The following is a 25,893-nucleotide window of genomic DNA, read 5'->3' on the forward strand; positions in this document are numbered from 1 at the left end:
AAAAGCGACAATTTAAAAAAAAACACATTATTTTTTACTCTTTGCTATAATAAATATCCCCAAAAAATATATACATTTTATTTTTTATTTTTTTGTCAGGTGACACTGGCAAGTGGCACAGGTTGGCACTGATTGGCATGGGGCACTGATATGACCCTGGCAGGTGGCACTAATTGGCACTAGATGGCACTGGCTGATGGCACTGATTGGCACTGGCAGGTGGCACTGGTTGGCACTGGTAGGTGGCACTGGCAAGTGACACTTTTAGGTGGCACTTGGTGGCACTAATTGGCACTTGCGGGTGGCACTAGTTGGCATTGGCAGATGGCACTGGCAGGTGGCACTGGATGACAATGCCAGGTTTCACAGCCGATAGTGTAACTGTGTGAAACTGAATGCTCTCTGCAGCGCTGCGTTGTGTGAAACTGTATGGAGAGAGAGAGGAGCTGACAAATCCAGTGTGATGTCGGAGGTGGGCGGGACCCGGGGTGGGCATGGCCCGGGGTGGGCGGTACCCAGCAGCTATCCAGCCAATGATTGGGCTGTTAAAGAAAGGGGCAGGTTCACATGCACGTAATGGCCCACCCAGATCCCATCCCATTGGCTGGTGTTGGATAGCTGGGTCCCGCCCACCCCTGGCCCGCCCACCCCAGGTCCCGCCCATTACCCGATATCCAACCTCAATTTTCACAGCTCTTCTCTCTCTCCACACAGTTTCACACACCACGGCGCTTCTCTGCCAACAGAGTGTGGAGAAGGGAGGAGGAACCCCTCTATACACTACCCACAGTACTATAAATTACACTGACTCTTTCCCCAGACCATATCTACTCCCCCCGGGCCAGCATCAAAACGCACGAGTGAGTCTCTTATCTTTTTTTCTTCCACCTGCTCTACCTCTGTCACACTGCCAGACTGCCTGACCCAACGGGGACATGATCGGTGTCCCAGAGAGGAGGAGGAGGAGAAGACAGTGGCCACAGCTCACAGCGAAGGCCATCCGCGATTGAGCACAGACGAGCCCCACCTGCCGCACATGACCCCTTTTGCCCGATCACAGGGTGTCAGGGGCCAGCCTGATACTTAACATCGCAGCCGGAGTGCAGGTCACTGAAAATTGAAATTAGGAGTATGGAGCGAGGGTGACACATATTGGTGTGGGATTTTGCCCCCCCCCCCCAAATGTTGCATCTGGGACCTAGGCCCCCCTCACACCCCTTACGCTACGCCACTGGGTACACCGTCAATCCAGATTGGGGCACCTACAAAGTGCATCAGAAAGATAGATGCAGATAAATGTACCTGCCAAATGGATCATAAAAACGATCGACATTAAGCAAAATAAGCAAAATATATCTTACCACAAAGTAGAGAATGTTCAGTTAGAAGTTTGGTCCATCATGTAGAAACAAGTATACACTAGTGTCCATAACAGCAAAGCTCAACAGGAGATGAGTGTCTGGGTCTCCTGAAAGCACACTAATCCAGCAAGGTAACCCCCACACAGACCTACTCTTAAGGAATCCAAAAGGGGGTGTTCACTGGGGAGCAGGGTGGGCCCTCTCCCAATTGACCAGACTAAAAAATGAATGCATAATAAGGGTGCCAGAATGGTGTTCAAAACACACCTGCATTTGTGCTTAGCCAGACCACATACATCCAGTCAAACCCAGCGCCATTTTTACCTTCACTTCAAAAAGCAGAAGTGACGTCCGGTTGTGTACACTGGAAGTGATGTCAGCACTCGACGGGCAGAAATGGCTGCAATAGGCTAGCAAAATTCCAGCCATGTCTAACATAACATCTAGATGTGATAGAGCATGCTCCCCCCGGTGGTCAGTGGAAAAATGGCAGCATAAACATAACATCATGGACTGTGGCCTGTAATAGACCAACAAGTCACAAGTGGTAAAATAGCCAGGCACACCTAACCAAACAACGGTCTTCAGTATTAACCAAAGGCAAAATCCTTATCAAAAAACCTAATAAGTAAATAAAAAGGAGACAAATAAACCAGAAGCCAAAAGAAACCTAGCAAGAACACATCTGAGGGTGTAGGCACATGCAAACACAAAAAGACAAAAAAAGGGACAAAATATAGGAATTAACCCATTGATACAAGGGGGCACAGAATCTCTGACTAATATATAGTTCGAACAAATCTATCCTTAAAGATAAAAAGGAAAACTAAGATAAAAAGAAGGGAAGAACACAGGGATCTCATTCAGGTATGAAGGAAAGGGGCATAACTAACAAAAACATTCAACCCTTGGAAGGTGATCAAATCCATCGTGATTCAGAGCACAAAATAGCATTATCAAAATCACCTCCCCTAGGATTGGGGTGTACTCTATCAATAGCCAGAAAGCCGAGATTGTCCAAATTGCACAACTGACAGTTCTCAAAATGTCTTGCAATAGGGCTTTCAGGGATTCCATCACTGATATCATCCACATGTTCTTTGACACGTTGCCAAAACATACACTTGGTTTTGCCAACGTAAAATACATTGCATCTTCCCATGAGGAGGTATACAATGCACCAAATACTATAGGATCCTTAACGACATGTATATAGAGACAGAAACCACAATGACCACACCTATAGGACCCTTCAGGTCATGTCCCACAAGGGTCGGGACCCCCAATTCTATCAAAATGACTGGATATAAGAACATCCTTGATTGAATGATTTCTTCTAAAAGTGATACATGGTCTAGGTCAACAAAACAATTGATAGTTTTATCCTCCGTTAACAAATGCCAGTGTCCCCCCAAGACACTCATTATCTCATTATGCTGTTTATTGTATTTGAGGATTGGTCTAATCTTTATTTCCTCTGGATGATAATCCCCCTGGAAAAGTAGCATTTCCCACAGGCTCTCCAATGCCCTTTTATAGGCTTGTTTCAGGGCCCGATGACTATAACCCTTCTTCGAAAATCTCTCCTTTAGTGCCTGGGCTTGTATTTTAAAATCACTATTACTAGTACAATTCCTGTGGACCCATAGGTATTGACCTATGGGTATGCCCTTAATAAAATGTCAGGGATGACCACTCCCCACGTGAAGGAGGGAATTTCCCGCTGTGGGTTTTCTAAAGATTTTTGTAGCTATACATCCATCTGGACATTTCTTAATAGTTAAGTCCAAGAATGTTAACACGTTTTCATCAAAATTGAGAGTGAAGTTAAGGTGTCAGGACATGAACCTGGGACCTCAGCTGTGTCTGGTAATGAATCTTCCCACTGAGCTATCTGAGATGCTTGACAGTGCCTTGTCAGATCCTTTAGACAACCCTGCCGTATACCTTGATTTCAGCTGAACCTTGAACTCTTTGCTCCTCCCACGAACTTCCTGATATAAGCAATGTCTCTGCACTTCCTCCTTGCCAGAATATTGTGCCATCTCTAGCCTGTATCTCGCTCCTGTCTTCCCTGCTAACGTTTATATTTGCTACTGCTCGTTATCGACCCTTGGCTTGTTCCACGACTATGCTTCTGCCTGATCCCAACCTGCAACAACTCGTTACCGACCTTTTGGCTTGCTTTCTGACCATGCTTCTGTTTGATCCTTACCTGCTCATCCGCTACTGAACCCCCGGCTTGCTCGCCTCCTGGTGGGGCGATCCTGAGCACCGCGACCTGGTACTAACACGCAGCTAAATCCATCTCCACCATCAGGAGCTCTGGTGAAAACTGGTTAGTACTTAGACTCCGCACCTCAGGTGAGCCTGTGTCATCTGCCAGGGTGACTGCCTGTATACCTATCCTGCTGGTTAGTGGTAGTCCTGCAACTGCTATAGCAATTGGTCTTCGAGCCTGACCCCTGATTGTGACATAAGGTTTAAATCATTGATGTTGAGTCTGTTCACAAACTCGATAAGCATATCCCTTGGGCCATTCCAGAAGATGAGGATATCCTCAATGTACCAATGCCACAGGAATATGTGGCTGAAGTACAGCGATAAACCCTCAGCTACAGAAATGTTTAGTTCCCACCCCTTCATATACAGGTTGGCATAAGAAGGGGCACATGTGGTGCCCATAGCCATCCACTGCATCTGGAGGTAGTGGGGCGGTCAAAAATAAATGCATTATGCTTTAAGATAAATTCCAATAATTCCAAAATAAACATATTGTATTACTATTTGGATGTTGCTCCTCTCATCCAGAAAAAAATTCACTACTGATATCCCAAGATGATAAGGAATGCTGGAGTAGAGGGCTTTTACATCAACAGACACCAATAAAGTATTTGCGTCTACATGTAGGCCATCAGAGATGTTAAGTAAGTGTATGGTATCCTTAAGACACATGGGCAGGCTTTCAATGTGTGGTCATAAATATTTATCCCCAATAGGACTGGCTCTGGAGGGAATCTTCCCTATCCCAGACACTATAGGATGTCAGGGAAGTTTTTGTTCATCTTGGGAAGGGCATAAAATGTAGAAAGGGATGGACTTTGATGGACTTTGACAAGTAAATAATCCCTGGTATCTTAGGTGATGATCCAACTGCAAAAAGCCAAATTGACCAAGCTGCCAAACATATCCTGAAATTGAGTCGTGGTAAGGGGAACTTTTTTTGTACCAAGGAGGGTTGGACGGAATTTTCTCACATATCAGTACATAAGAGTTCTGTGTTAAAATAACAATATTTCCCCCCTTGTCAGAAGGCTTGATGACTATATTATGATGTTCCTGAAGCTTATTCAGAGCCTGTCTCTGTTCTTTCTCTAAGTTAGATTTAAATTTCCTCTGAGAGTTGAGCTTGTCCAAGTCCCGCATTACCAGTTTAAGAAATAGATTTACTCTAGGGTTGGTATTGTTGGGAAATCAAGTTGATTTATTTTTATAATTTGCTAGCCAGATAGATGATTCACTATCCAGAATGCTTAAATCATCTAAAGCCCCATACACACTATCAGTTTTTCTGCTGAGTTTTTCCTTCAGGTTTATCAAAACCATGTAGTGCAAGGGCCTGCTTGATTGCATAGAAATTGAAACTCCTAATGTTTGACCTTATATTATATGGTTTTGGTAAATCTGAAGGAAAAACTCAGCAGAAAAACTGATAGTGTGTATGGGGCTTAACTCCTCTTCTCTCATCAATGCTTCAAAATTCACTTCACCGCTTTCCCTTGCTAATTCCCTAAGAGCTTTTGGGGCTCTGCACGCTAAGTGAGTAAACTCACGCTGCTCAAACTGCAAATTACCCTCCGAGGGTTCAACACTGGAGGGTCCAGAGCCTTCAAGCTGATATTTAAAATTACGTTTCCGGACAAATAGATTTAAAGCCTTCACAATATCAAAATGGTTCATGCCGATCTCAAGGCAAAAACTAAGTCCTGATTTCAACATGGCCAGCTCGTCTGGTGAAAACATAAATGATGTTAAATTAATGATTTCAGAGGCACTATCCTCCATCATTCCTAATGTCTCACAAATACGTCCATCTTTTCCTGGACTGTATTGGTTTGTAAGGTTTGGTCGGCCGGAGGCAAGAGTATAAAAATCATCATTGCTAAAGTTAGACTGAGGGGGAAGGGTCCTGTTCTCAGGAATATCTTTCCTTCTAACAGAGCCATCCCCTCTCCCCATACCTTGGTGTTTGTGTGTTCAATCAGGACATCTATCTCCAGATGGGGGGTCCTTACATTTTGTGGAGAACGATTGTGGTCGCCACATGATAAACCCCCGCCAGTTCTACCCCAGGTGCCTGAGTATGACGGCCAGATCTATTACCCCTGGTTTTGTTAGTTATGGCCCTTTCCTTCATACCTGAATTAGATCCTTGTGTTTTTCCGCTCTTTTTATATTAGTTTTCCTTTTTTTATGGATACCTTTGTTCTGACTATATATTAGTGAGAGATTGTGTATCCCTATGGGTTAATCCCTATATTTTGTCCCTTTTTCTGTTTTTTTTTTCCTTTTCTTTTTGTGTTTACATGTGCTAGCACCCTCATATGTGTTGTTGCTAGCGCTCTTTTGGCTTCTGGTTTATTTATGTATATGGAGTCTCCTTCTTTTTTTTAATAATAAAAGTAATCTGTGCAGACTTCTAACACATTAATATTGTGAAATAATCCAAATCATTGGTAAAAAAATAAACACAGTATTTGAAGTCTAAAATGAGTGCGTACACATCATAAAAAGTCCAAATCAAAGTGATAAATTAGTGACAATAAGCATTAGTATCCATAATCCTCGTGAATCTTCTAAATAGACAATTATGTTGTGAAATTGATGTTAATCTTCATGACTAGATAGTCACATAATGCTCCCAGAGCTCTTACCTACAGATGGAGAACAATAAGCTTTAGATCGGTATCCTGAGGTGGGATCGCCTGCATATCGTCCATGTTTTGAATCGATGTCTGTGTGGATGGTTATGGACGTGGTTCGCGATTTGCTGAATAAACCTTCCCCCTGCTGACAGCTTGGTTAGCCTCAGGATTCCGTGGTTCCGTTATGGACGTTCAATATTCGCCATTAAAAGAAATAAAAGAAAACAGGCCTCCTATAGTGTAATATGTAAAGATAATACCGTTTATTAGAAATGCCCAGTTGCCTCTTACATTTAAAAAGATAAAAACAAGCTTATCTGTGTGTATTCATGTGTCAGACACGCTCCTTGCATCACTTCCTGTCTCTCAGACTTCCGGCCAATCCAGAATTCGGATTCCCTTGCAAGTTCACTTTGCAAGGGATTTTGCCCTTAATTTAGTGAAGGTTGTGAAAATGTCTTTTTCAAGGAATATCCAATCACGTTCAAGCAAAATAAAGTAATTTTGCTTGCACATAATTGGATGATTGAAGTGAGTAGAGCTTAACCTCGTTCACTAAGCTAATGGAAAATTCCCTTGCAAAGTGAACCACATATTTGCTTTTAGTATATCAACCCCATTATACAGTATGTATATGTACCCAGTTGTATTAGATTAAAGAGCTACAAAAGGACATGGGTTTCCAGATTTAGAACATGAGTAAGACATTCAAATATATATTGTTGACATTTTTTTTTTAAATGTAACATTAAATAAATTGCAAATGGCACAAGTAAGATGCGCCAGTATGTGAAAAAAAGTAAGTTTACTAAAACTGCATGGTGCAAAATCTGGTGCAACTCTGCATAGAATCAATCAGCTTCTAGGTTTTATTGTAACAGCTTAATTGAATAAGCTAATTTAAAAAGCTGATTGACAACCATGCACAACTGCTCCAGATTCTGAGTGCACAGTTTTAGTAAACCTCCCCCATTGTGTGAGGCTATCATAGTATAGCTGCTGAGGGGTTGATTCGCACTTTGGAGATCATTATAAATTAAAATATATATTCTTTGGGAAGTTATTTTAGACATAGCACAAAAGGGTTTAATAACTGATTTTGGACCCCTTTTCTGACCAGGCCATTTTTTGCGATACGACACTACGTTAATTTAACTGACAATTGCGTGGTCATGCAACGCTGTACCCAAATAAAATTGATGTCCTTTTTTTCCCACAAATAGAGATTTCTTTTGGTGGTATTTGATCACCTCTGCGGTTTTTATTTTTGCTCTGTAAACAAAAAAAGTCAGACAATTTTGAAAAAAATAACTATATTTTTTACTTTCTGCTATAAAACATACCCAATAAAAAAGTAAAAAATCCAATTTATTCATCAATTTAGGTCAATATGTATTCTGATATGTATTTTTGGTTAAAAAAATCCCAATAAGGGTATATTGATTGGATTTTGCAAAAGTTATAGCATCTACAATCTATGTGATATTTTTATGGAAAAGCTTTATCTATTTCTTAGCAATTTTTAGCAGGATGGGACATTGTGGCAGACAAATTGAACACATAACTGACACTTTTTGGGGACCAGTGACATTATTACCGTGATCAGTTTTAAAAAAAAAACACTGTCACTATACTAATGACACTGGCAGGGAAGGAGTTAACATCAGGGGCAATCAAAGGGTTAAGTGTGTCCCTAGGGGGTACTTTCTAACTGTGGTGGGGGGGGGGTGCTTTGACTGGTGGAAAGCAGAGATCTGTGTTTCTGCTTAGCAAGATGTCCATTTTTACCTCTGGCAGAAGGGCAGCCTGCCTTTCACATGGGCAGACCACCTTTCGATGTCCGCCAGACCCACTGATTGTGCACTGGTGCCCACGACTACATGCACAAAATCACATACAGGTACGTGATTTCATACAGGAGGGCCGCCCTGCCACAGTATATTTGCATGGGGCGGTCTTAAAGTGGTTAAGATGCAGCCTAAACATTATTTATTTCTTTATTTTTTTCATTAGTAAAGTGCAGACATATCCCATGGCGCTTTGGAGTGCATAGAAGTGGCCTTATCAGTCAGGTTTTTCTTTTTCAACAGAAGAAAATTTAAAGTTTGTGATGTTTATAGGTGATGGAAATGCAAATGAGAATTGTAAAAGTTCCCATTTCTCTGTGTAACATAACTTCCTATGGAGAAATGTGAGCCTGAAAACTGTATACTATACTGTAGTCTTTCCATCTATAAACTAAGTTTCAGCCAAATAACCTGGAGCTACTTACCCAAAATGCTGTGCCTGATTTGAAAAGTTGTTTAATGCCTGTTTTATAGTGCAAAGCAAGTACATTACCGTCACAAAATCTGCCTTCATAATTATAAATGGCGTGGAAGATAACGTTTCAAAAGAAATTTTAGCTCAGCTTACAGTGAAATCCTTTATGACTAAGTTAATTTCTCAGGAGACCATTTAAAACCCGAATTCTTCATTGATCATGTAAAGGGAAGCTGGCTGTATAATGTATACATTTGTACTGGCATGTAATAGCCTTTCATTGCAACAAAGATGTTTTTTGTTCCTTAAAGTATTGATCCACCGAGAGAGAGTTTTTCCGCACCAACACAGAGCAAAACAAGAGAAGCATTTATGAGTGTTCCTGAAGGCTGTAACTGTGTAAAGTACAGTGGTTCAATAAATGTAGCTGCTATATCATTCCTTTCTTCATGAAAGGAAATTGGTTTTAGCTTATAATGTAATTTGCTTAAAAATGCCAACTGTGAACTACGCCAGCACAAATTTAACCCATCTATCTAAGAGAGAAGCAGTACAGTAATAATGATATTTATTGGGGGGGAAAGTCACTTTCCAGAAACCTGTTGGGAGTTTGCAACTTTCTCTAACTCATTTAAAGAAATTTTTTTTTCCTGAAGTCTACTCTCCTGAATACTGATTTTCTCAGGTACCCTGAAGAATAAAAGTTGCACTTTAAATGTCATGCTCATTACTACCTACTTCCTGCAATATATTAAACAGGCAGACATTAATTTTGCAATTAGCTGAATTATGAATTTGGAAGCAACTTTTAGCTATCAATCATATTATTGTGCAGTCAGCGTTTTGTTATTGTATTCATGGATTTATATCTGAAACATTTCATAGGTATATTCATGAGATAATAAACAATAATTTTCAGTTCAAGATGTGTATAGGGCAAACACATTTCAAAATGACATAATGACAGTGATCATTCTTAACCTTTACAAAGTGTCACTTTACTTATTTTCTTTAATATAGCTTGTAAAATTGTGCCTCTCTGCTATACTTTTTTCCCCATGTACTTCTTAGTTTGCTTTTTATTAGAATCCCAACTTTGTGCTTTCCAGCCATGTCATTACTCTTTTCTTGTGTGTTCCCTCTCATCTCTCTCCTGTTGGCATTGCTGGCATACCTTCTCTTATCTAGCAACAATTCTCCCTATGTCTGATGCAAGCATTTTGCACTAAACCATATACATTTTTTGTTTCAATAAAAAAAAAATGACATATAGGTCACTTTTGGATGTCGGTTTTCGTATACAAAATCTATTAATTGTATTAATTTAATATCCAAATTTTACAAATAGGATAAGTAATTCAGTGACTTATTTCGCTTGTGTTCGGAAGGTTGGCATCCATTGCAAAATAACAAAACAATTAAGAGTGTGGATAGCAACAAATACTTAAAGCAGTCCTCTAACCAAACAGAAAAAACACCAATGAATAGCCCTTTAAAGATGAAATGTAAAAACACAATTTTCTGTGATACTGACATTCAATCTAGAGCTTTTCCCTTCAGTATTTATTTTCTGACACTAGATGTCCTCAGTTTTCTGGGTTGAATGATGGCCAGAATTATCTAACCGTCTTCCCCTGAGACCAGGCTGTTATGTATCTGCCCCTGGAGTATAGTTATACTGCATGGCTGTAATGCTCTGTACACACGCTCGGAAATTCAGATGGAAAAGGTCCGATCAGATTATATTGTTGGAAAATCCAATCGTGTGTGGGCTCTATCAGACTTTTTCCGTCTGAAAAAATTTGAGAGCAGGATCTAAAATTTTCCGACAAGAAAATCTGATCAGACTTTTTTCGATCGTTTGTAGAGAATTCCGACGGACAAAGTGCCACGCATGCTCAGATCAAATTATGAGACCAAAGCTATTGGCTACTAGCCTCTACGTAGTACCGTCGTACGCAACAAACATCACCATGTTCCGAACGATCGGAATTTTCCGACAACTTTGTCCGACCGTGTGTATGCAACACCAGTTTCGGACAAAATTCATCTGAAAAAATCCGACGGATTTTGTGGTCAGAATGTCCGACTGCGTGTACAGGGCATAACACATCATTAAATGAGCACCAATCAGAGCAGCATTACGGACCATCCATCTGCTGCCACAGGCGTGGTAAGTTAAAAATACTAAACCCAGAGTAATGACCCAAACACTGCTAATTAGCCACCACTGAATTACTATTACAACAACCACACATGTCCAAACCCACTAAGCAATTGGTGGCTGGTGTGTATAGATGTCTTTGATTACTTTTCAAGTAGGAGTTATTTTTTTACCCTTCACATCTTCTCATACTTTACCTGTTTGTTCATTTATACTTACCCTGCCCATGTGTTCAACTAAAATTATCACTGCCTATAGATTTACAATCCTTTTAGCCAGACTTTTCCTGTGATCCTGCCACATATTCTTTATTTTTCTGCTTGTGAGCCTTCTGTTTTTTTGTATTTTAAATCTTCAGAATTTCCACCCCTTGTTTTCCAAAAGCATGCCTTCTTCTCCCCCTAGTTCTTTATTCTATTTTTATAACAGTCTGCCTTTTCCTTGCATACACGAAACTGACCTGAAATAATGTAAGATCTGGGGGCCAAAATCCCATTATGTTAGTCTTGTGCATACACAATGTCAGACATATGACAAAATCCCACAGATGTTCCAGATTATGTCACTTGATGTTTTTAGAATACATCTGTGGTACTGCGGGTCCCTGATGTTTGAATATGTTTACTTGAATGTCAGCCTTCCTTAGTTATTAAGAGTAAAATGTAGGAAACAAGATAATCAGTCAACGATTTACTTATGCCATTCAGGAATCTTTGGCAATATGAAAAGTCAGAAAGTCAATTTACAATGATTTTTTGTATTTTGCAATTTTGCAGATAGCCTCTCTAAGCTTTTTCTTATGATTCTGGCACTGGGTTTTATGTGTTCCTTGTTCATCTTCATTGCTATCTTTTTTTTTCCATAGTGTAACTGTCAGCAATGGTAGCACTATTACAACTATTTACATTTAATAATAATAAAAAATGTGTGCACATTTATTTGTCTGCCTGTAATTAATTTTTTTTAATTAAAACAGTTTATGACATAAAAAGCTTCTCTCTCCTTCAAAAATAGGTATACTATTATACAGGTGTATTCAGGTGTGTCAATATAATATATACCGAGGCCACCTCAGTAGAAATAGGGCTTTGCTTCATCAAGTCAGAGCTTCTCCCTAATGACTGGTGTCCTAATGACTGGTGGGTCATGATCAAGAAGCAGCAGGAGACATGGAAGGAGAACAGAACCACAGAAGTAATGAAACTGAAGCAGAGAGATGCGTGCAGTGAAGGTCCTTAGGTTCATTTTCTTTTCCAGAGAAGTAGTGGCATCACCAAGTCTCATTTAACGTTAAGTAAGGCTAGCAGTCAGAGGCCACAGTGCCTTAAATGATCTCACACTGCAGCAAAACACCGCATAAATTTGGACTCAAATAACGAACCCCATTAAAGTTATTATATGCAAGTAATTGGGCATACAATGGCTATAGGTGTCCTGGGGGACATGTATCAATAAAAAAAAAAGTTTGTGAAAAACATAATTTTTAAATGAGCAGTGTTTTTTAGATTATTTTAATGTGAAAGCATAAAAATGAAAAAAATCCTTCCAATATAGTGCATGGAGGGTCCCCCTAGTCTACCTGTAAAGTGGCAGATCTGTACCATGTCTAGGATCTGCTGCAGCAATAATTGCATTTATAAAGCCAAAAAATTACATTTTATTTTCCCTGCAAGCTGCCTTTATTTTGCTCAGCAACAGCTGGGGAGCCAGTGTGTATGATGAGGCCACAATGTAGTGCACTGGGAACAAGATTAGAGATTTTTTGGATACATTCAGGTGTCCCTTTGACTTTGGATAGAAGTACATAAAAAAAATTGGTCTTTGGGTGTCAGCGGCACCTTCCCTCCATAACCCTATAGAGGTACTCTTGATGAAAGCAAAAATTGGCCATGCTATAAAAAAAAAAAAATAGAATGATATTCCCCTGTCAAACAGGTTCAGAAAAATTACTCTTTGGTGTCAGTGGTGCCTTTCCACTGTAACCCTATAGAGGTAATCTTGATGAAAACAAGAATTGGCCTTGCTGTAAAAAATTGAAATGGTATGCACCTGTCAAACAGGTGCTGAAAAATTGCTCTTTGGGTGTTAATTGTGCCTATGAAACCTATACCAAAAACATTCTTCCAGATGAAATGATTAAACACCCTCAAATCTAGGCAGCCTCAAGGTCCTGCAGAGATTCCACATCCCAAAAATACTGTGACATCGGCATCAGGGGCTTCATAGATGGTAATCCAAGACCGATTAATTTTTATAAAAGTCAAACAGTCCAGAGAGTCTAGGGACAGATGCATTCTATGATCAGTAACGAAACCTCCTGCAGCACTGAATGTCCATTCTGAAAGCACACTGGATGCAGGGCAACCCAACAACTCAATAGCATACTCATCATATTCTCATGACCCAGTAAGGCAGTAGATTGTCAGCTGGAAAGCTCTCCATCTCTGTATTGGCTGCAAGGTAATCATCCACTATGTGATGCAGACACTGCCGATGGAATGTGGAAGCTGACAGCCCTGGGCAGCGAGGACTAAAAAAATTCCAAAATGCCTCACTTAGGCGGGCGCCTTCTCCAACTCTCCTCTCTTGACCAATAGAAGTCTCAAAACTACGTTTTCCAGGACACTATAACCTACTGGAAAAATATTCAATAAAATCCTCAAGAGCTTTTATCTTCTGCACTTTCTGTGAGGACAGGATGAGTTCTGAGACCTTCCCCTTATAATGGTGGTCAAAGAGGGTTGCCAACCAGTGATCATCCTTCTCCTTTATGCCACATATTCTTGGGTCTTTTTGCAGGCTCTGAAGCATGAGGTTGCCCATACGCTTCAAATTTGCAGAGGTTTGAGAAGCAGACTCCTCGGGGTCACTCAGGATGACAGCATCTGAATCTTCCTCCTGGGGTTGTAAAGCCATTGCTGACAGATTGACACATGTCTTCCTCTTCTTCGAAGTCTATGAAAGTGCCAGAATCCTCCTCCTCATCCTCCTCCCCTCTCTCCTCTTGTGTGTTCTGTGACATAGGAATGATTGTGTCTGGATAAAGTGGGCCTTCAGAGGAAAGGAAGTCCTCCTCTTCCTCCTGCTGCTCTCCCTCCTCTGGCCTGTCCATAATGCCATGCAGAGTCTGCTCCAGCAGGAACACAATAGGGATTGTGTCACGGATGCATGCACTGTCACGGTTCAACATCCTTGTGGCCTCCTCATATGGTGACAATACAGTTCATGCATCCTTAATGATCAGCCATTGGCATGGGGAAAAAAAATCGGAGGCCGCCTGGGCCTGTCGTCATGCCGTACTGGCACAGGTACTCATTGATGGCCCTTTGCTGCAGCATTCCCAAAGTTAAGTTCTGGTGGGCATGTCACAAATCAGGCAGTTTACAGGCAGGTGGAATTCCCGCTGAATTTCAGCCAACAGAGCACTGGCTGTGTATGACCTGAAGCTTAAGCACTTAAAGTCATAAATGACATGTGCCCAAATAAATATGTAATCAAAACACACAATAGTGCACAATATACAATGTGAAGTCCAGTGACCAGTAATAAAACTGGTTTGTGAAAGTCTATCTTGGAAAGCTCAAATGCAGATAAGAATTGTCAATGATGTCCCAGAGACAATAACTGAGAAGGAATATGTTGCTTGAAACATTTCCTATATTTCCTATACCTTCCCTGTGCATTCCAACCATGCCTGCTGCGTCACTTCCGGGAACTGCCCAGACCCCCCCCCCCCTCCTTCGCTCCCTATGTGTGTGTCTGAGGTGGAAGCAGGCCTGGTAAAGTGGGCGAAGAGAGAGAGAAGCAGAAGCTGGTGTCAGAATGGCAGGAGCTGACGGAGTTGACTCTTTATCCCAATAAAGCATTATTGGTTGACCTGCACTATATGGAGCACTTTTCTCCTATTTTTTATATCATATTCCATCATCTGTGATCACTGACAAGTTGAAGTTCAAGGTCCCGGACGAGCCAATAGACCATCCTTGGCCGCGAGTTCACAGCCTCATGGTGTGCCCTTTGGACCAGGACTTCGTTGTTACATCCAATGGGAGAAACACAAGCGTATTTGACTCACTGCCATATGGTATGTGTATCCACCATGGTTGGTAAGAGTACCTCATTGTGTGTCTATAGTACTGGTGTTCCCCGTGTTTCAAGCAACATATTCCTTCTCAGTTATTGTCTCTGGGACATCATTGATAATTCTTATCTGCATTTGAGTTTTCCAAGATAGACTTTCACGAACCAGTTTTATTACTGGTCACTGGACTTCACATTGTATATTGTGCACTATTATGTGTTTTGATATCATATTTATTTGGGCACATGTCATTTATGACTTTAAGTGCTTAAGCTCTACACGTATGTTTCTTTAAATTTGTTTTACTTTGTTTGTTTTAGTGTTAGCTGCTATAGAAAGTTATTTTCTTAATTTTTTTGCTTTTTTTAGTTTAGCGCATTGTTATCTCCCTTTTTTTTTTTCTTTTAACATATTTTATTAACATGCAATAGTGCAAGTACACAGTACATTAATACATATTGGTGTGCAATATTTTAAACAGACTGGTGGTAAAACAACAGATGCGGTACATCAGTAACGAGTGTCAAAACTCGAACAGTAAAACAAAGTGACAACATAAAGGTTTGGTTTAAAGCAAGTGCACAGCATATGCCTTGTAGAGAAGGTCTTAGGCGTTGGGTTGCTAGGGGGAGTATCGGTGCCTTCTCCAATGGGAGATTTAGTCCCAAATAGGGACATTGGTACTGCGTAGGAAGTGGTTTTAAGCGAGAGTAGGTGGAGGAGAGAGTAGAAAAAGAGTAAGAAAGGAGGGGAAAGATTAGGGGAGGTAGAGAGAGGAAAAGGTTATGCAGGGGGAGGGGAGGGGGTCGGTAGACCTGCACGGGTCCAAGGGCCAAAGCCCTGTAGTGGTTTAGGTAATAATGGTCAATCTCAATATTCTAATGCAAGGTCTAGGTCAGGAGGTAGGAAATGGTCCACTCACGGCTGCCATATCCTATTATGTTGGGGTAGGCAGTCCAGGGTTTTGGCTTCAATTCTGCAGTGTATCATAGCCTGAGTTACCCTATTCTTGACTGCAGGTAAGGGCAGGGATGGTGTCTTCCAGGCCTGTGCAATGGTTTGTTTGGCCGCCGTGGTGAGTTGGAGGAAGAGGAAGTTGATTGCGAGTACAGTGTTTGGGTGTCATGTTAAGTATAGCAAGAGTAGGGTCCGGTTTTAGTGAGAACTGTAGCAAAGTCGATGCCATTTGGAACACTGCAACCCAGAAGTGCTGAACTATCGGGCATGTCCACCAGATGTGCAGGTGGGTGCCTGCATCAGTGCAGCCCCTAAAACAGAGTGCCGAGTAGCCCGGAACATACTTGGATATTCTAGCTGGGACTAGATACCATCGCATTAGAACCTGGAGGTTAGCCTCGGAGGCTACAACATTTTGGGTCGCGTTTTTAGTATTGGTCCAGATCTCCTTCCAGGCCTCAGTGTCCAAATCCACAGCAAGGTCCGCCGAGCATCGTGTAGCATATGTTGGTAGAGAGGGCGGAGGGGATGCAAAGTGGGCATATAATTGTGATATAATGCCTGGGGCATGTGGATCTGAATCACATATCCTTTCATAGATTGACATGCGATCCAGATCAGGATTGGGCTTAGGTAGTGATTGTACAAAGTGTAGAATTTGGAGGTAGCGAAAGCATTCCTTGTGTGGGATATGGTATTGAGTATGCAGGTCTGGGAAGGACTTTGGCGAACCACCTTTCAGAAGATCAGAGACCTTGTCTACGCCTGCTCGAGACCAGGCTGTAAACAAGCCCGGCTCCGAGAAAGCAGGGGGGAAAAGCGGGTTGCCAAGAAGAGAGAGTAGGGGGGTATGCTCGGATTTAAGTGTGAAAGATTTTCGGGCCAGGTCCCAAATTTTCAGGGAATGAAGTGTGACAGGGTTAGTGAGTGTGCCTCTCAGAGGGGGGGGCAACCAGAGGAGATTCGAAACAGTAGCCGGATGAGCATCCATAGCTTCAAGACTAACCCATAAGGACACTTCTGATTTTGCTTGATAGAGGGCAATTTGGGCTAAATGAGCCGCTTGGTAATAGTGAGAGAAGTTAGGTACGCCTGAACCGCCTTGTGTCCTGTGGCGAAAGAGTATAGTTTTAGAAATTCTGGGTCTAGTGGGACCCCATATATACTTGAGTGCTTTATTTTGCATAACGCAATTGAAATATGGAGGGATCGCAATAGGCAGGACCCTATAGAGGTAAAGCAATTTTGGTAGCATAGACATCTTAACTGCTGTAATTCGGCCCAGCCACAAAACACAAAGCGGTTGCCACGACTCAGAATACTTTCTGAGTAGAGGGAGGTAGTTGGACTGGAAAAGTGAGGCCGGGTTACTCGACAATTGGATTCCCAGGTAAGGTATTGAGGTTGTGGACCATAGAAAAGGATAGTTAGCTTGCAGACGTTTAAATTCGTCCGTTGGCAGGGAAACATTGAGGGCTCTAGATTTAGTGTGATTTCAAACCCGAGACTTTGGCAAATCTATCCAGTAATTTACAGAGATTAGGTAGTGAAGTGTGAGGGGTAGTGATGAAAAGCAGGGCATCATCTGCGAACAGACATAGTTTGTGCGGTGTCGAAGCTACTTCAAGGCCTCTTATATCAGGATGTGCTCTAATCAGCGCAGCTAGGGGTTCGATGGCCAATGCAAATAATATGGGGGAGAGGGGGCATCCCTGCCTCGTCCCCGTTGGATGGGAAGGGCTACCGAACGTGAACCAGCATATCTGACATAGGCTTGGGATTGGGCGTACAGGGCGTCTATCCAGCGGAGGAAATGGGGGCCAAAACCCCAGCGTTGCAGAATGTAGCGAAGGTAGGGCCAGGATACTGTATCAAACGCTTTGCGTATATCCAGGGAGAGTAGGTGCATGGGGATGTTCCTGGTTTTCGCTATACGCTGAAGGAGAATCACTCACCTAATATTGTCGCTAGCCTGCCTCTGGGAGATAAACCCAACCTGATCTTTATGAACAAGCCTACCAATGAGCGGGTTCAAGCGAAGCGCCAGGACCTTGGCTAAGATCTTGACGTCAACGTTGAGTAATGAAATAGGTCTGAAATTAGACCAGATTGTGTTGTCAGTGTTGGGTTTGGGGATCATTGTGATAATAGCTGTCAGGGCGTCCCTGCCAAGGGAGTGACTCTGAAGTATGGAGTTAAATGAGTTAGTAAGAAGGGGGGCTAGTGTATCAGCAAATTTCTTATAGTAGGATGCCGGTAATCCATCAGGTCCCGGTCGCTTATGTGGTTTAAGGGATTTGATAGCTGCGAGAACTTCCGCCGAAGTAATCAGAGCTTCAATTAAATCGCGACTTGCGGAGGATAGTTGGGGGAGCTGCAAGGGCTGAAACAGGGAGTCGGCTTGGGAACTAGAAAAAGGGGCTTTGGCTTCATACAGTCTGGAAAGTTGGGTGCCGAACTCAGTGAGTATTTTTATGGGATTACTGGTGAGTCCCTCTTTCGCCAATCGGAGTCTAATAGGTTTATACGATTTCTCTGGGTTTCTTAAGCGCATGGCCAAGAAAGTGTCAGGCTTGTTGGCTTTAGTATAGATGGTATGAGAAGATTTGCGGACGTGCTTGTCAGCCTCTTCAGTTAAGATCAAATCCAATTTCAATTTCGTCCTTTCAAGTGTCAGCCTGTTTGTCTCTGTGGGGTTAGATTGGAACGTAAGGAAGTGTTGTTGGAGGGCTGTTTCTAGTTGGCGGGACTTCATCTGTCTGTCCCTTTTTTTTTGCATAAAGAATACTTTTATACTGTGGGGCAGGAATGAGCCATGATTGAATAAAGTCATGATGACAGTGTCCAAGCATGACTCTGACAGTGCTCTGTGCCCTGATTAGCTGAAGCTTTCACTGCTTCAGCCAATCAGGGCTTGCAATGCACTGTTCAGTGCCGCAATGCATTGTGGTCAGTTCAGGGGGCTGAACAAATGGTTCAATGACCTGTTTGTTCAGCTGTTCACCAAACGTCTGAACAGTGAAAGTTCAGCCCGAACTTATTCAAGGGACGACCCATTCGTCCATCCCTACAGCTATACAGCTATGAGTTTCAAAGCACAGAATGTGCGTTGCTCTTTTTCAAGAAGAAGTCAAGACAAATGGTCTAATTTTTATGACACTGCTTAGGCAAAATTAACATTTTGAGATGGCCCCTATATGATTGCAAGTCTTTATGTTGTGTTCAGGTGTGCTTTAAAACTAAAATGACATGCATTCTAAATCACCTACTGTAGAAATGCAGGAAAATCTGACATAAGCTCCCTGCACATATATTCCTTTGATGGTTCTGTCTTGAAGAAAATCCTAAGCTTTCATCCCATGATAGAATGGTCAGTGCCTTAGTTACCTGTCAACAGGCCTGGTCATTGTCATGTGGGGGTCATAATTTGTGGGGCAATACCTGACAGAAAAGGTATGTATCCACAGTTAATGTTGTCAGCTATTTTCTTTCACTGTTATTTTAGTTTCTTTAGCAATGGCATGGGCTCACTTTAAAGAGCTGGGTAGGTCACAGGTAAAGTGCAAACAGTATATGGTATATTATCTCTTTGACTTGTATGTCTGAATTTGTGGTCTCTTTTTCTTTCTCGTCTACTCTGTCCTTTACATCTCTATACTTCATCTCTAATCTCATTTGTTTGCTTGTCACTCTGTTTCATGTTCGTTACTTTTTTGTCTTCCTGTCTGACCTGTCTCCACTATATCTCTTGTCAGTACTGTGCTGCAATATGGCCACTGCAGATAAAGTACAGTTCAGTTACCCAGAATAAAATCGTAACATAAAATTACATGTTTTTGTATTCCACATTTTTGTTGACAGTAAAATATTGCCTTTGTATCTTTCTAGGTGGATTTGATTCGACCTACAAAGGTCACAGGGATCATTACACAAGGAGCTAAAGATTTTGGACATGTGCAGTTTGTAGGTTCTTACAAGCTTGCCTTCAGTAATAATGGAGAACACTGGACCGTCTATCAAGATGAGAAACAAAGAAAAGACAAGGTAATATAAGGATACAGATAGGGTGATGATATGTTGGCTAATAAATTAAATTTGCATCTACAGTGTGTCAGACATCACTTCAATAAATCTGTCAGAGGCTAGAGAATTGGCCAGCAAAGAACAGATGGCTCCAAAAAATAAAATGAACCAAGATCTATTATAAGGAGAAGAGAGAAACATTCTACAGCTGGGATATATCTCTTTATTAGGCATAACCTTATTTCTATAAGGACAGGCCATAGTACCAGTTTTCTTTAATGTTACTACTCATTAGAAGCCTTCAGAGCAATTTGTAGATGTATTAAAGCACAGTACAGGAAAGATACTGTAGTTACTTACATAAGAAAACAAGGAATGTGGAAGGACCACAATAGTCTAGACAGAATATGATATGCGCCTACATAAAGTTCCTCTAAAAGTGTGAGAATAGACAAAGTAATCTTTTTAGCTAAAGATAACGGCTTATGCTGTAGATACCATAAATGTTAGAAGTGACTGGCATGATATAGATAAAAATGAATTTAATCGGCCAAATGCTTCTAAGTAAGTAAGGACTGGGAGCCCAGCGGAAGCTGTATGATGTTCTACGACTGTGTTACTTCTATGTTAAACATGGGAACAAATTCATTTAGCGGGGAGGGTGGTATAGATCGGTTTTAAACATTTAAACTTTTAAGCTGTAATATGAACAATATGAAAATCAGAAGGACAAGTAGTATATTTTAATAAAGATGGAAAAGGAAAAGAGTTTAAAGGGGTTGTAAAGGTAAATGTTTTTTCACCTTAATGCATTCTATTCATTAAGGTGAAAAAACATCTGACAGTCCCGGCGCCCCCAGCCCCCCCGTTTTACTTACCTCACCCCTCGAAAGTCCTGCGCTCGTCCTCCGACGTCCTTTCCACCGTTCAGCCTGGCCGCTGATTGGCTGGAGTGGATGGATGGAAAGCAGCGCAGCCATTGGCTCGCGCTGCTGTCAATCACATCCACTGACGCGGAGCTCCGGGGGGCGGGGCCATGTGATAGAGCCAGTGGCTATAGCTGCCGGCTGTATCATGGGAGCGCGCCCGCAGATACTTCTTACCATGCGAGGGAGCTCGCATGAACATGAGAAGCATCTGCTGGAGGAAGCAGAGACAGCCGCCGAGGGACCCCAGAAGAGCAGGTCTGGGGCCACTCTGTGCAAAACGAGCTGCACAGTGGAGGTAAGTATAACATGTTTGTTATTTTAAATAAATAAAAAAATTCCCTTTACAATCCCTTTAAGAATAAAGAAAAAGACACACCCTTTATCCTTCAGTATGTTCACTTCAAAGATAGTGTTTAATTTATGTAAAGGCTGTTTAAAGGAACTCATGCTATCCCTTTTGCTGTCCCATATACCTGTGCATAGAGACTGCTGTGAGCATTTTAATGCTCACTCTTTCATGTTACAGCTCTCTAGAAATTCCTAGATAATAGATGCGAAATCCCAGATTGGAAATTAGACTTATGGAAGTAAAGTCAGTTCTTACACAGGTTACCCGTATACATTGACATAATCCTTTCTTCCCAGAATAGAATTATTGTTTTTTTCTTAATTAGCTAGGTTCAACCAAAAGAAAAAAATATTTTAGACCAATGGGGAAAGGAGCAATGAAGGAAGAGAAGGTAAAAGTAATGTAAAAGTAATGTAATGTAAAAGTACACACGATTAGAATTTCGGCCAGCAAAAGACCGATGAGAGCTTTTCATCAAAAAATGCGACCATGTGTATGCTCCATCGGTATTTAGCTGGCCGAATTCCCACCAGCAAAAATTTGATAGCATGTTCTCAATTTTCCCGATGGAAAAACTTTCTATCGGAAATTCAGATCGTGTGTATGCAATTCCGACACGCAAAAAATCATGCATGTTCAAATTCAACTACGAGATGGAAGCTATTAGCTACTAGGTATTGAACTTCCTTTTTCTAGTCCCATCATACGTGTTGAACGTCACTGCGTTCTTGGCGGTCGGAATTTGGTGTGACCGTGTGTAGGCAAGACAGTTTGAGTGGAATTCTGTCGGAATTCTGACGGGAAAACCATCAGAGCTTTTTCTGACGAGAATTCCGATCGTGTGTACACGGCATAAGTAAAATAAATGTTTGCACTATAGACATTTCCTAGATTACCAAATCAGTTCCTATAAAATATCATAAATTAGTGGTGATGCACCATACATACATACTTTGGTTCACATTAGCATCATCCCGTACATATGCATAGGCAAAATTAAAAGACATTTTAAAAAATCTATATAAATGGGTTCACCTGGGCATATATAAAGTCTCTTTATATTTTTTTAAGTTTTGCCTATTCCTACAAAATATCTTCATCTTTACAGAACAAGTTTATTTGAATGTAAAAAAACTACTACTAACTATACAGTGACCTGGATAAATACATTTTTGCACAGAGTCTCTCAGCTGCTACTTAGAGATTGCTAATGAGAACTGACATGAGAAAGGGAGCAAAACAGAGCTTTTAACAGTAACTATGCAAAGCTACTGTCAGATGGAATAGCAAGAGGCATGACATGGTTTGGGACTTTAAAATGCTGCTCAAAATCAAGTAAAATGGAGCTGTGCTCAGAATAGTTGGAACACAGCCCACCCACTGCTGGTCAGTTGGTTGTCAGCGAAATGAGGGGAGGTCTCTGTAGAGCTCTGTGTCAGTGCATAATCCTGGTGAGGGGGCTAGAATTGTATGTCAGCTGCCAGCAACAGTAAGACCCATTTCATATTGGGGTGGCAGTCATGTTAGCGATAAAGCACCGCTCACTTTAGCTTTGTTTAAGCAGCGCTTTTTGGCTGCTAGCAGGGTGCTTTTTAACCCCAAAGAAGAGGTTAAAAACTCCAGTGTGGTGGCGCTTCCAAAGCACTTTTCAGGTGCTTTGGAAATGCTGCCCATTCATTTCAATGGGTAGAGTGTTTTGGGAGCGCTAAATACAGCGCTTCCAAACCGCCCCAAAGTTGCTGCTTGCAGGACTTCTCGGAACGTCCCGCAAGCGCACCACCCCAGTGTTAAAAGTCACACTTGAATGAATATGAGGTGGTTTTTAGGCACGTAGCAGAAGCTATTTCCATAGCTAAAGCATCTGAAAACCACCGCAGTGTGAAAGGAGTCCAACCTAGGGTTGCCTCATTTACCAATATTCTTTGCATTATTGTTTGTCTGTGGCCGTCCGCCTTTCCCCTTCTGGGTAGGATGTACAGGTGCAGTTCATAAAAATTTGAATATCATCAAAAAGTTAATTAATTTCAGTAATTCAATTCAAAAAGTGGAACTCATACATTTTATATTGATGCGCTACACACAGAGTGATATATTTCAAGCATTTCTTTCTTTTAATTTTGATGATTATGGCTTACAGCTAGTGAAAACCCAAAATTCAGTATCTCAGAAAATTCGAATATTACATAAGACCAAAAAAAAAAAGATTTTTAATACAGAAATGTTGGCTTACTGAAAAGTATGTTTATGTACATTATAGTATAAACTCAATACTTGTTTAGGGCTCCTTTTGCATGAATTACTGCATCGATGTGGCGTGGCATGGAGGGGATCAGCATGTGGCACTGCTGAGGTGTTATGGAAGTCCAGGTTGCTTTGATAGTGGCCTTCATCTCGTCTGCATTGTTGGGTCTGGTGTTTCTCATCTTCCTCTTGACATCACCCCACAGATTCTCTATGGGGTTTAGGTCAAGGGAGTTTGTTGGCCAATCAAGCACAGTGATACATGATCATTAAACCAGGTATTAGTACTTTTGGCAGTGTGGGCAGGCACCGAGTCCTGCTGGAAAATGAAATCAACATCATCATAAAGCTGGTAAATTGATTCTATAGAGAGATATTCACTGACTTTCAAATGCCACATACACACGCCTGGACTTTCTGGCAGAAAAGGTCAGACGGAGTCATTCTGTCAGATATTTGACTCTTAGTGCAATAAATTCATCATGTTACTTATCTAAAGACTAATACGTTTTCATGCGATTTCCATCGTGTGCTGCTTTTTGTTTTCTACAAGCTCCAACCAGACTGACCAGAAAGAAATTACAACCAAACCAACCAGACTGATAGCTATCGATATGCAGCGGCGGCCTGTCCATCCCCTCTCTCCTCTCCACACCCTTTATGCAGTGGATAGATTTATGTATAGCATGAATCTATCCACTGCCACCACGGCCGCCCCCATATTCATGTGTCCGGCCCCTTTCAGGTCACCGGGGCATATAAATATAGCTGGCCAGGGTTTTTTTAAGCACCTGACTGGAGCCATAGGCTCTAACAGGCTTCAAAACAGGGTGAACGCACAGCAGAGGTGTGAAAATTCGATGTTACAACACTGATCCTCCTCCCGGCCAATGGAGAAGCAGGTGTGAAACCTGTTTGCCAATTAGCCAAAGCGCTCAACAATCCCATTGGATGCCTAGCATTGCTTTGGTAAGTGGAGGAAGCATTTGGAACAAACACCTGTGCCCCCACTGCTGCCCACACTATGGAGGAATGGAGGGAAGTGGAGACACAAGAGGATCCTTCCTACAGCCCTGTAAGTCGATAAGTGCTGGACCTGGGGGGTGCTGTCAGTGGTGTGGCACCACTCGCCTCATGTGGGGGGGTGCTGCCACTGGATCCGCTAGCAGGGGGTGATGTTAATGGAGCCACTAGCCTCACACCTGGGGGGAGGGGAGTTGGGGTGCTGGCAGCGGTGGAGCACTATCTGGATTGCTGGGCTATATACACTATCTGGATTGCTGGGCTATATACACCCTCTATTGCTAGGCTATATACACTATCTGGATTGCTGGGCTATATAGACTATCTGGATTGCTGGGCTATATAGACTATCTGTATTCCTGGACTATATACACTTTCTGGATTGATGGACTATATATACACACTATCTGTAATGATGGACTATATACACACACTATCTGGATTGCTTGGCTATATACACTATCTGGATTGATGGGCTATATACACTATATGTAATGCTGGGCTATGGACACCATCTGTATTGCTGGGCTATATACAGTATCTGGATTGCTGGGCTATATACACTATCTGTAATGCTGGGCTATATACACTATCTGTATTGCTGGGCTATACATACACTATCTGTATTGCTGGGCCATATATACACTATCTGTATTGCTGGGCCATATATACACTATCTGTATTGATGGGCTATATATATACTTTCTGGATTGATGGGCTATATATACACACTATCTGGATTGATGGGCTATATACACTATCTGTAATGCTGGGCTATATACACTATCTGAATTGCTGGGCTATATATATACCCTATCTGTATTTCTGGGCTATATATACACTATCTGTATTGCTGGGCTATACATACACTGTGTGTAATGCTGAGCTATATACCCTGATCTGCGAGGCTGAGCTGTATATACCCTGATCTCTGAGGCTGAGCTGTATATACCCTGATCTCTGAGGCTGAGCTGTATATACCCTGATCTCTGAGGCTGAACTAAATATTCTGATCTGTGAGGCTGATCTGTATACTCTGTCCTGTGATTCTGAGGCTGTATACTCCTGACACTATGGGTGGAAGCAAGTAGAATACAGGGGACAGAGTGGGTGGATTATATAAGGGGTGGGGCTTTTGAGAAGTGGAAGGGGTCAAAAAAGGAAGGCGGGTCTGGTGCCCCTCATCCTAAAACTTCACCACCCGTCATTGGATAAGAGAGAGTCTAAAATGACTTTTCCCTTAATGAATAAAAGTGGTGAAGCAAAACAAATGACCTATGATTATGTTAATATTTGCTGTACATATTGAGCTCTTTTTGTGAATTCCTGTTGTAGTGAGCTTAAGACGCTACCTTAAATAATGATGTCTTACAATTGTTGCATGGTAATATATAATTGTCATATAGATGGATTACTGGCATGTAGTTTTGTGTATTTAGTCACCATATGGTCTTCAAGAATAGAATTATACATCCTATGAGAAATATTAACTTTGCAGACCCATCAGTATGTTTTAAGCCAGCTGCTTATGATTGTCTTGAAGATAAGGTTCAGCACAACAACTGTTTTCTACTGGGT

The 25,893-nt window shown here is 41.7% G+C and overlaps 1 protein-coding gene across 1 annotated transcript in view; it reads left to right on the top strand.

Moving 5' to 3' along the window:
* The window catches only part of EDIL3 (EGF like and discoidin domains 3), a 976,894-nt gene that overhangs the window by 935,679 nt on the left and 15,322 nt on the right, over nucleotides 1-25,893 (top strand). The window contains exon 10 of the mRNA XM_077462438.1: nucleotides 19,639-19,794. Within this exon, the coding sequence (XP_077318564.1) occupies nucleotides 19,639-19,794 (156 nt within the window). The remainder of the gene's footprint in view (nucleotides 1-19,638; nucleotides 19,795-25,893) is intronic.

Source organism: Lithobates pipiens, unplaced genomic scaffold, assembly GCF_037356315.1.
Source record: "Lithobates pipiens isolate NorthernLeopardFrog02 unplaced genomic scaffold, aLitPip1_a1.2 Scaffold_3, whole genome shotgun sequence".
Taxonomy (NCBI): Eukaryota; Metazoa; Chordata; class Amphibia; order Anura; family Ranidae; genus Lithobates; species Lithobates pipiens.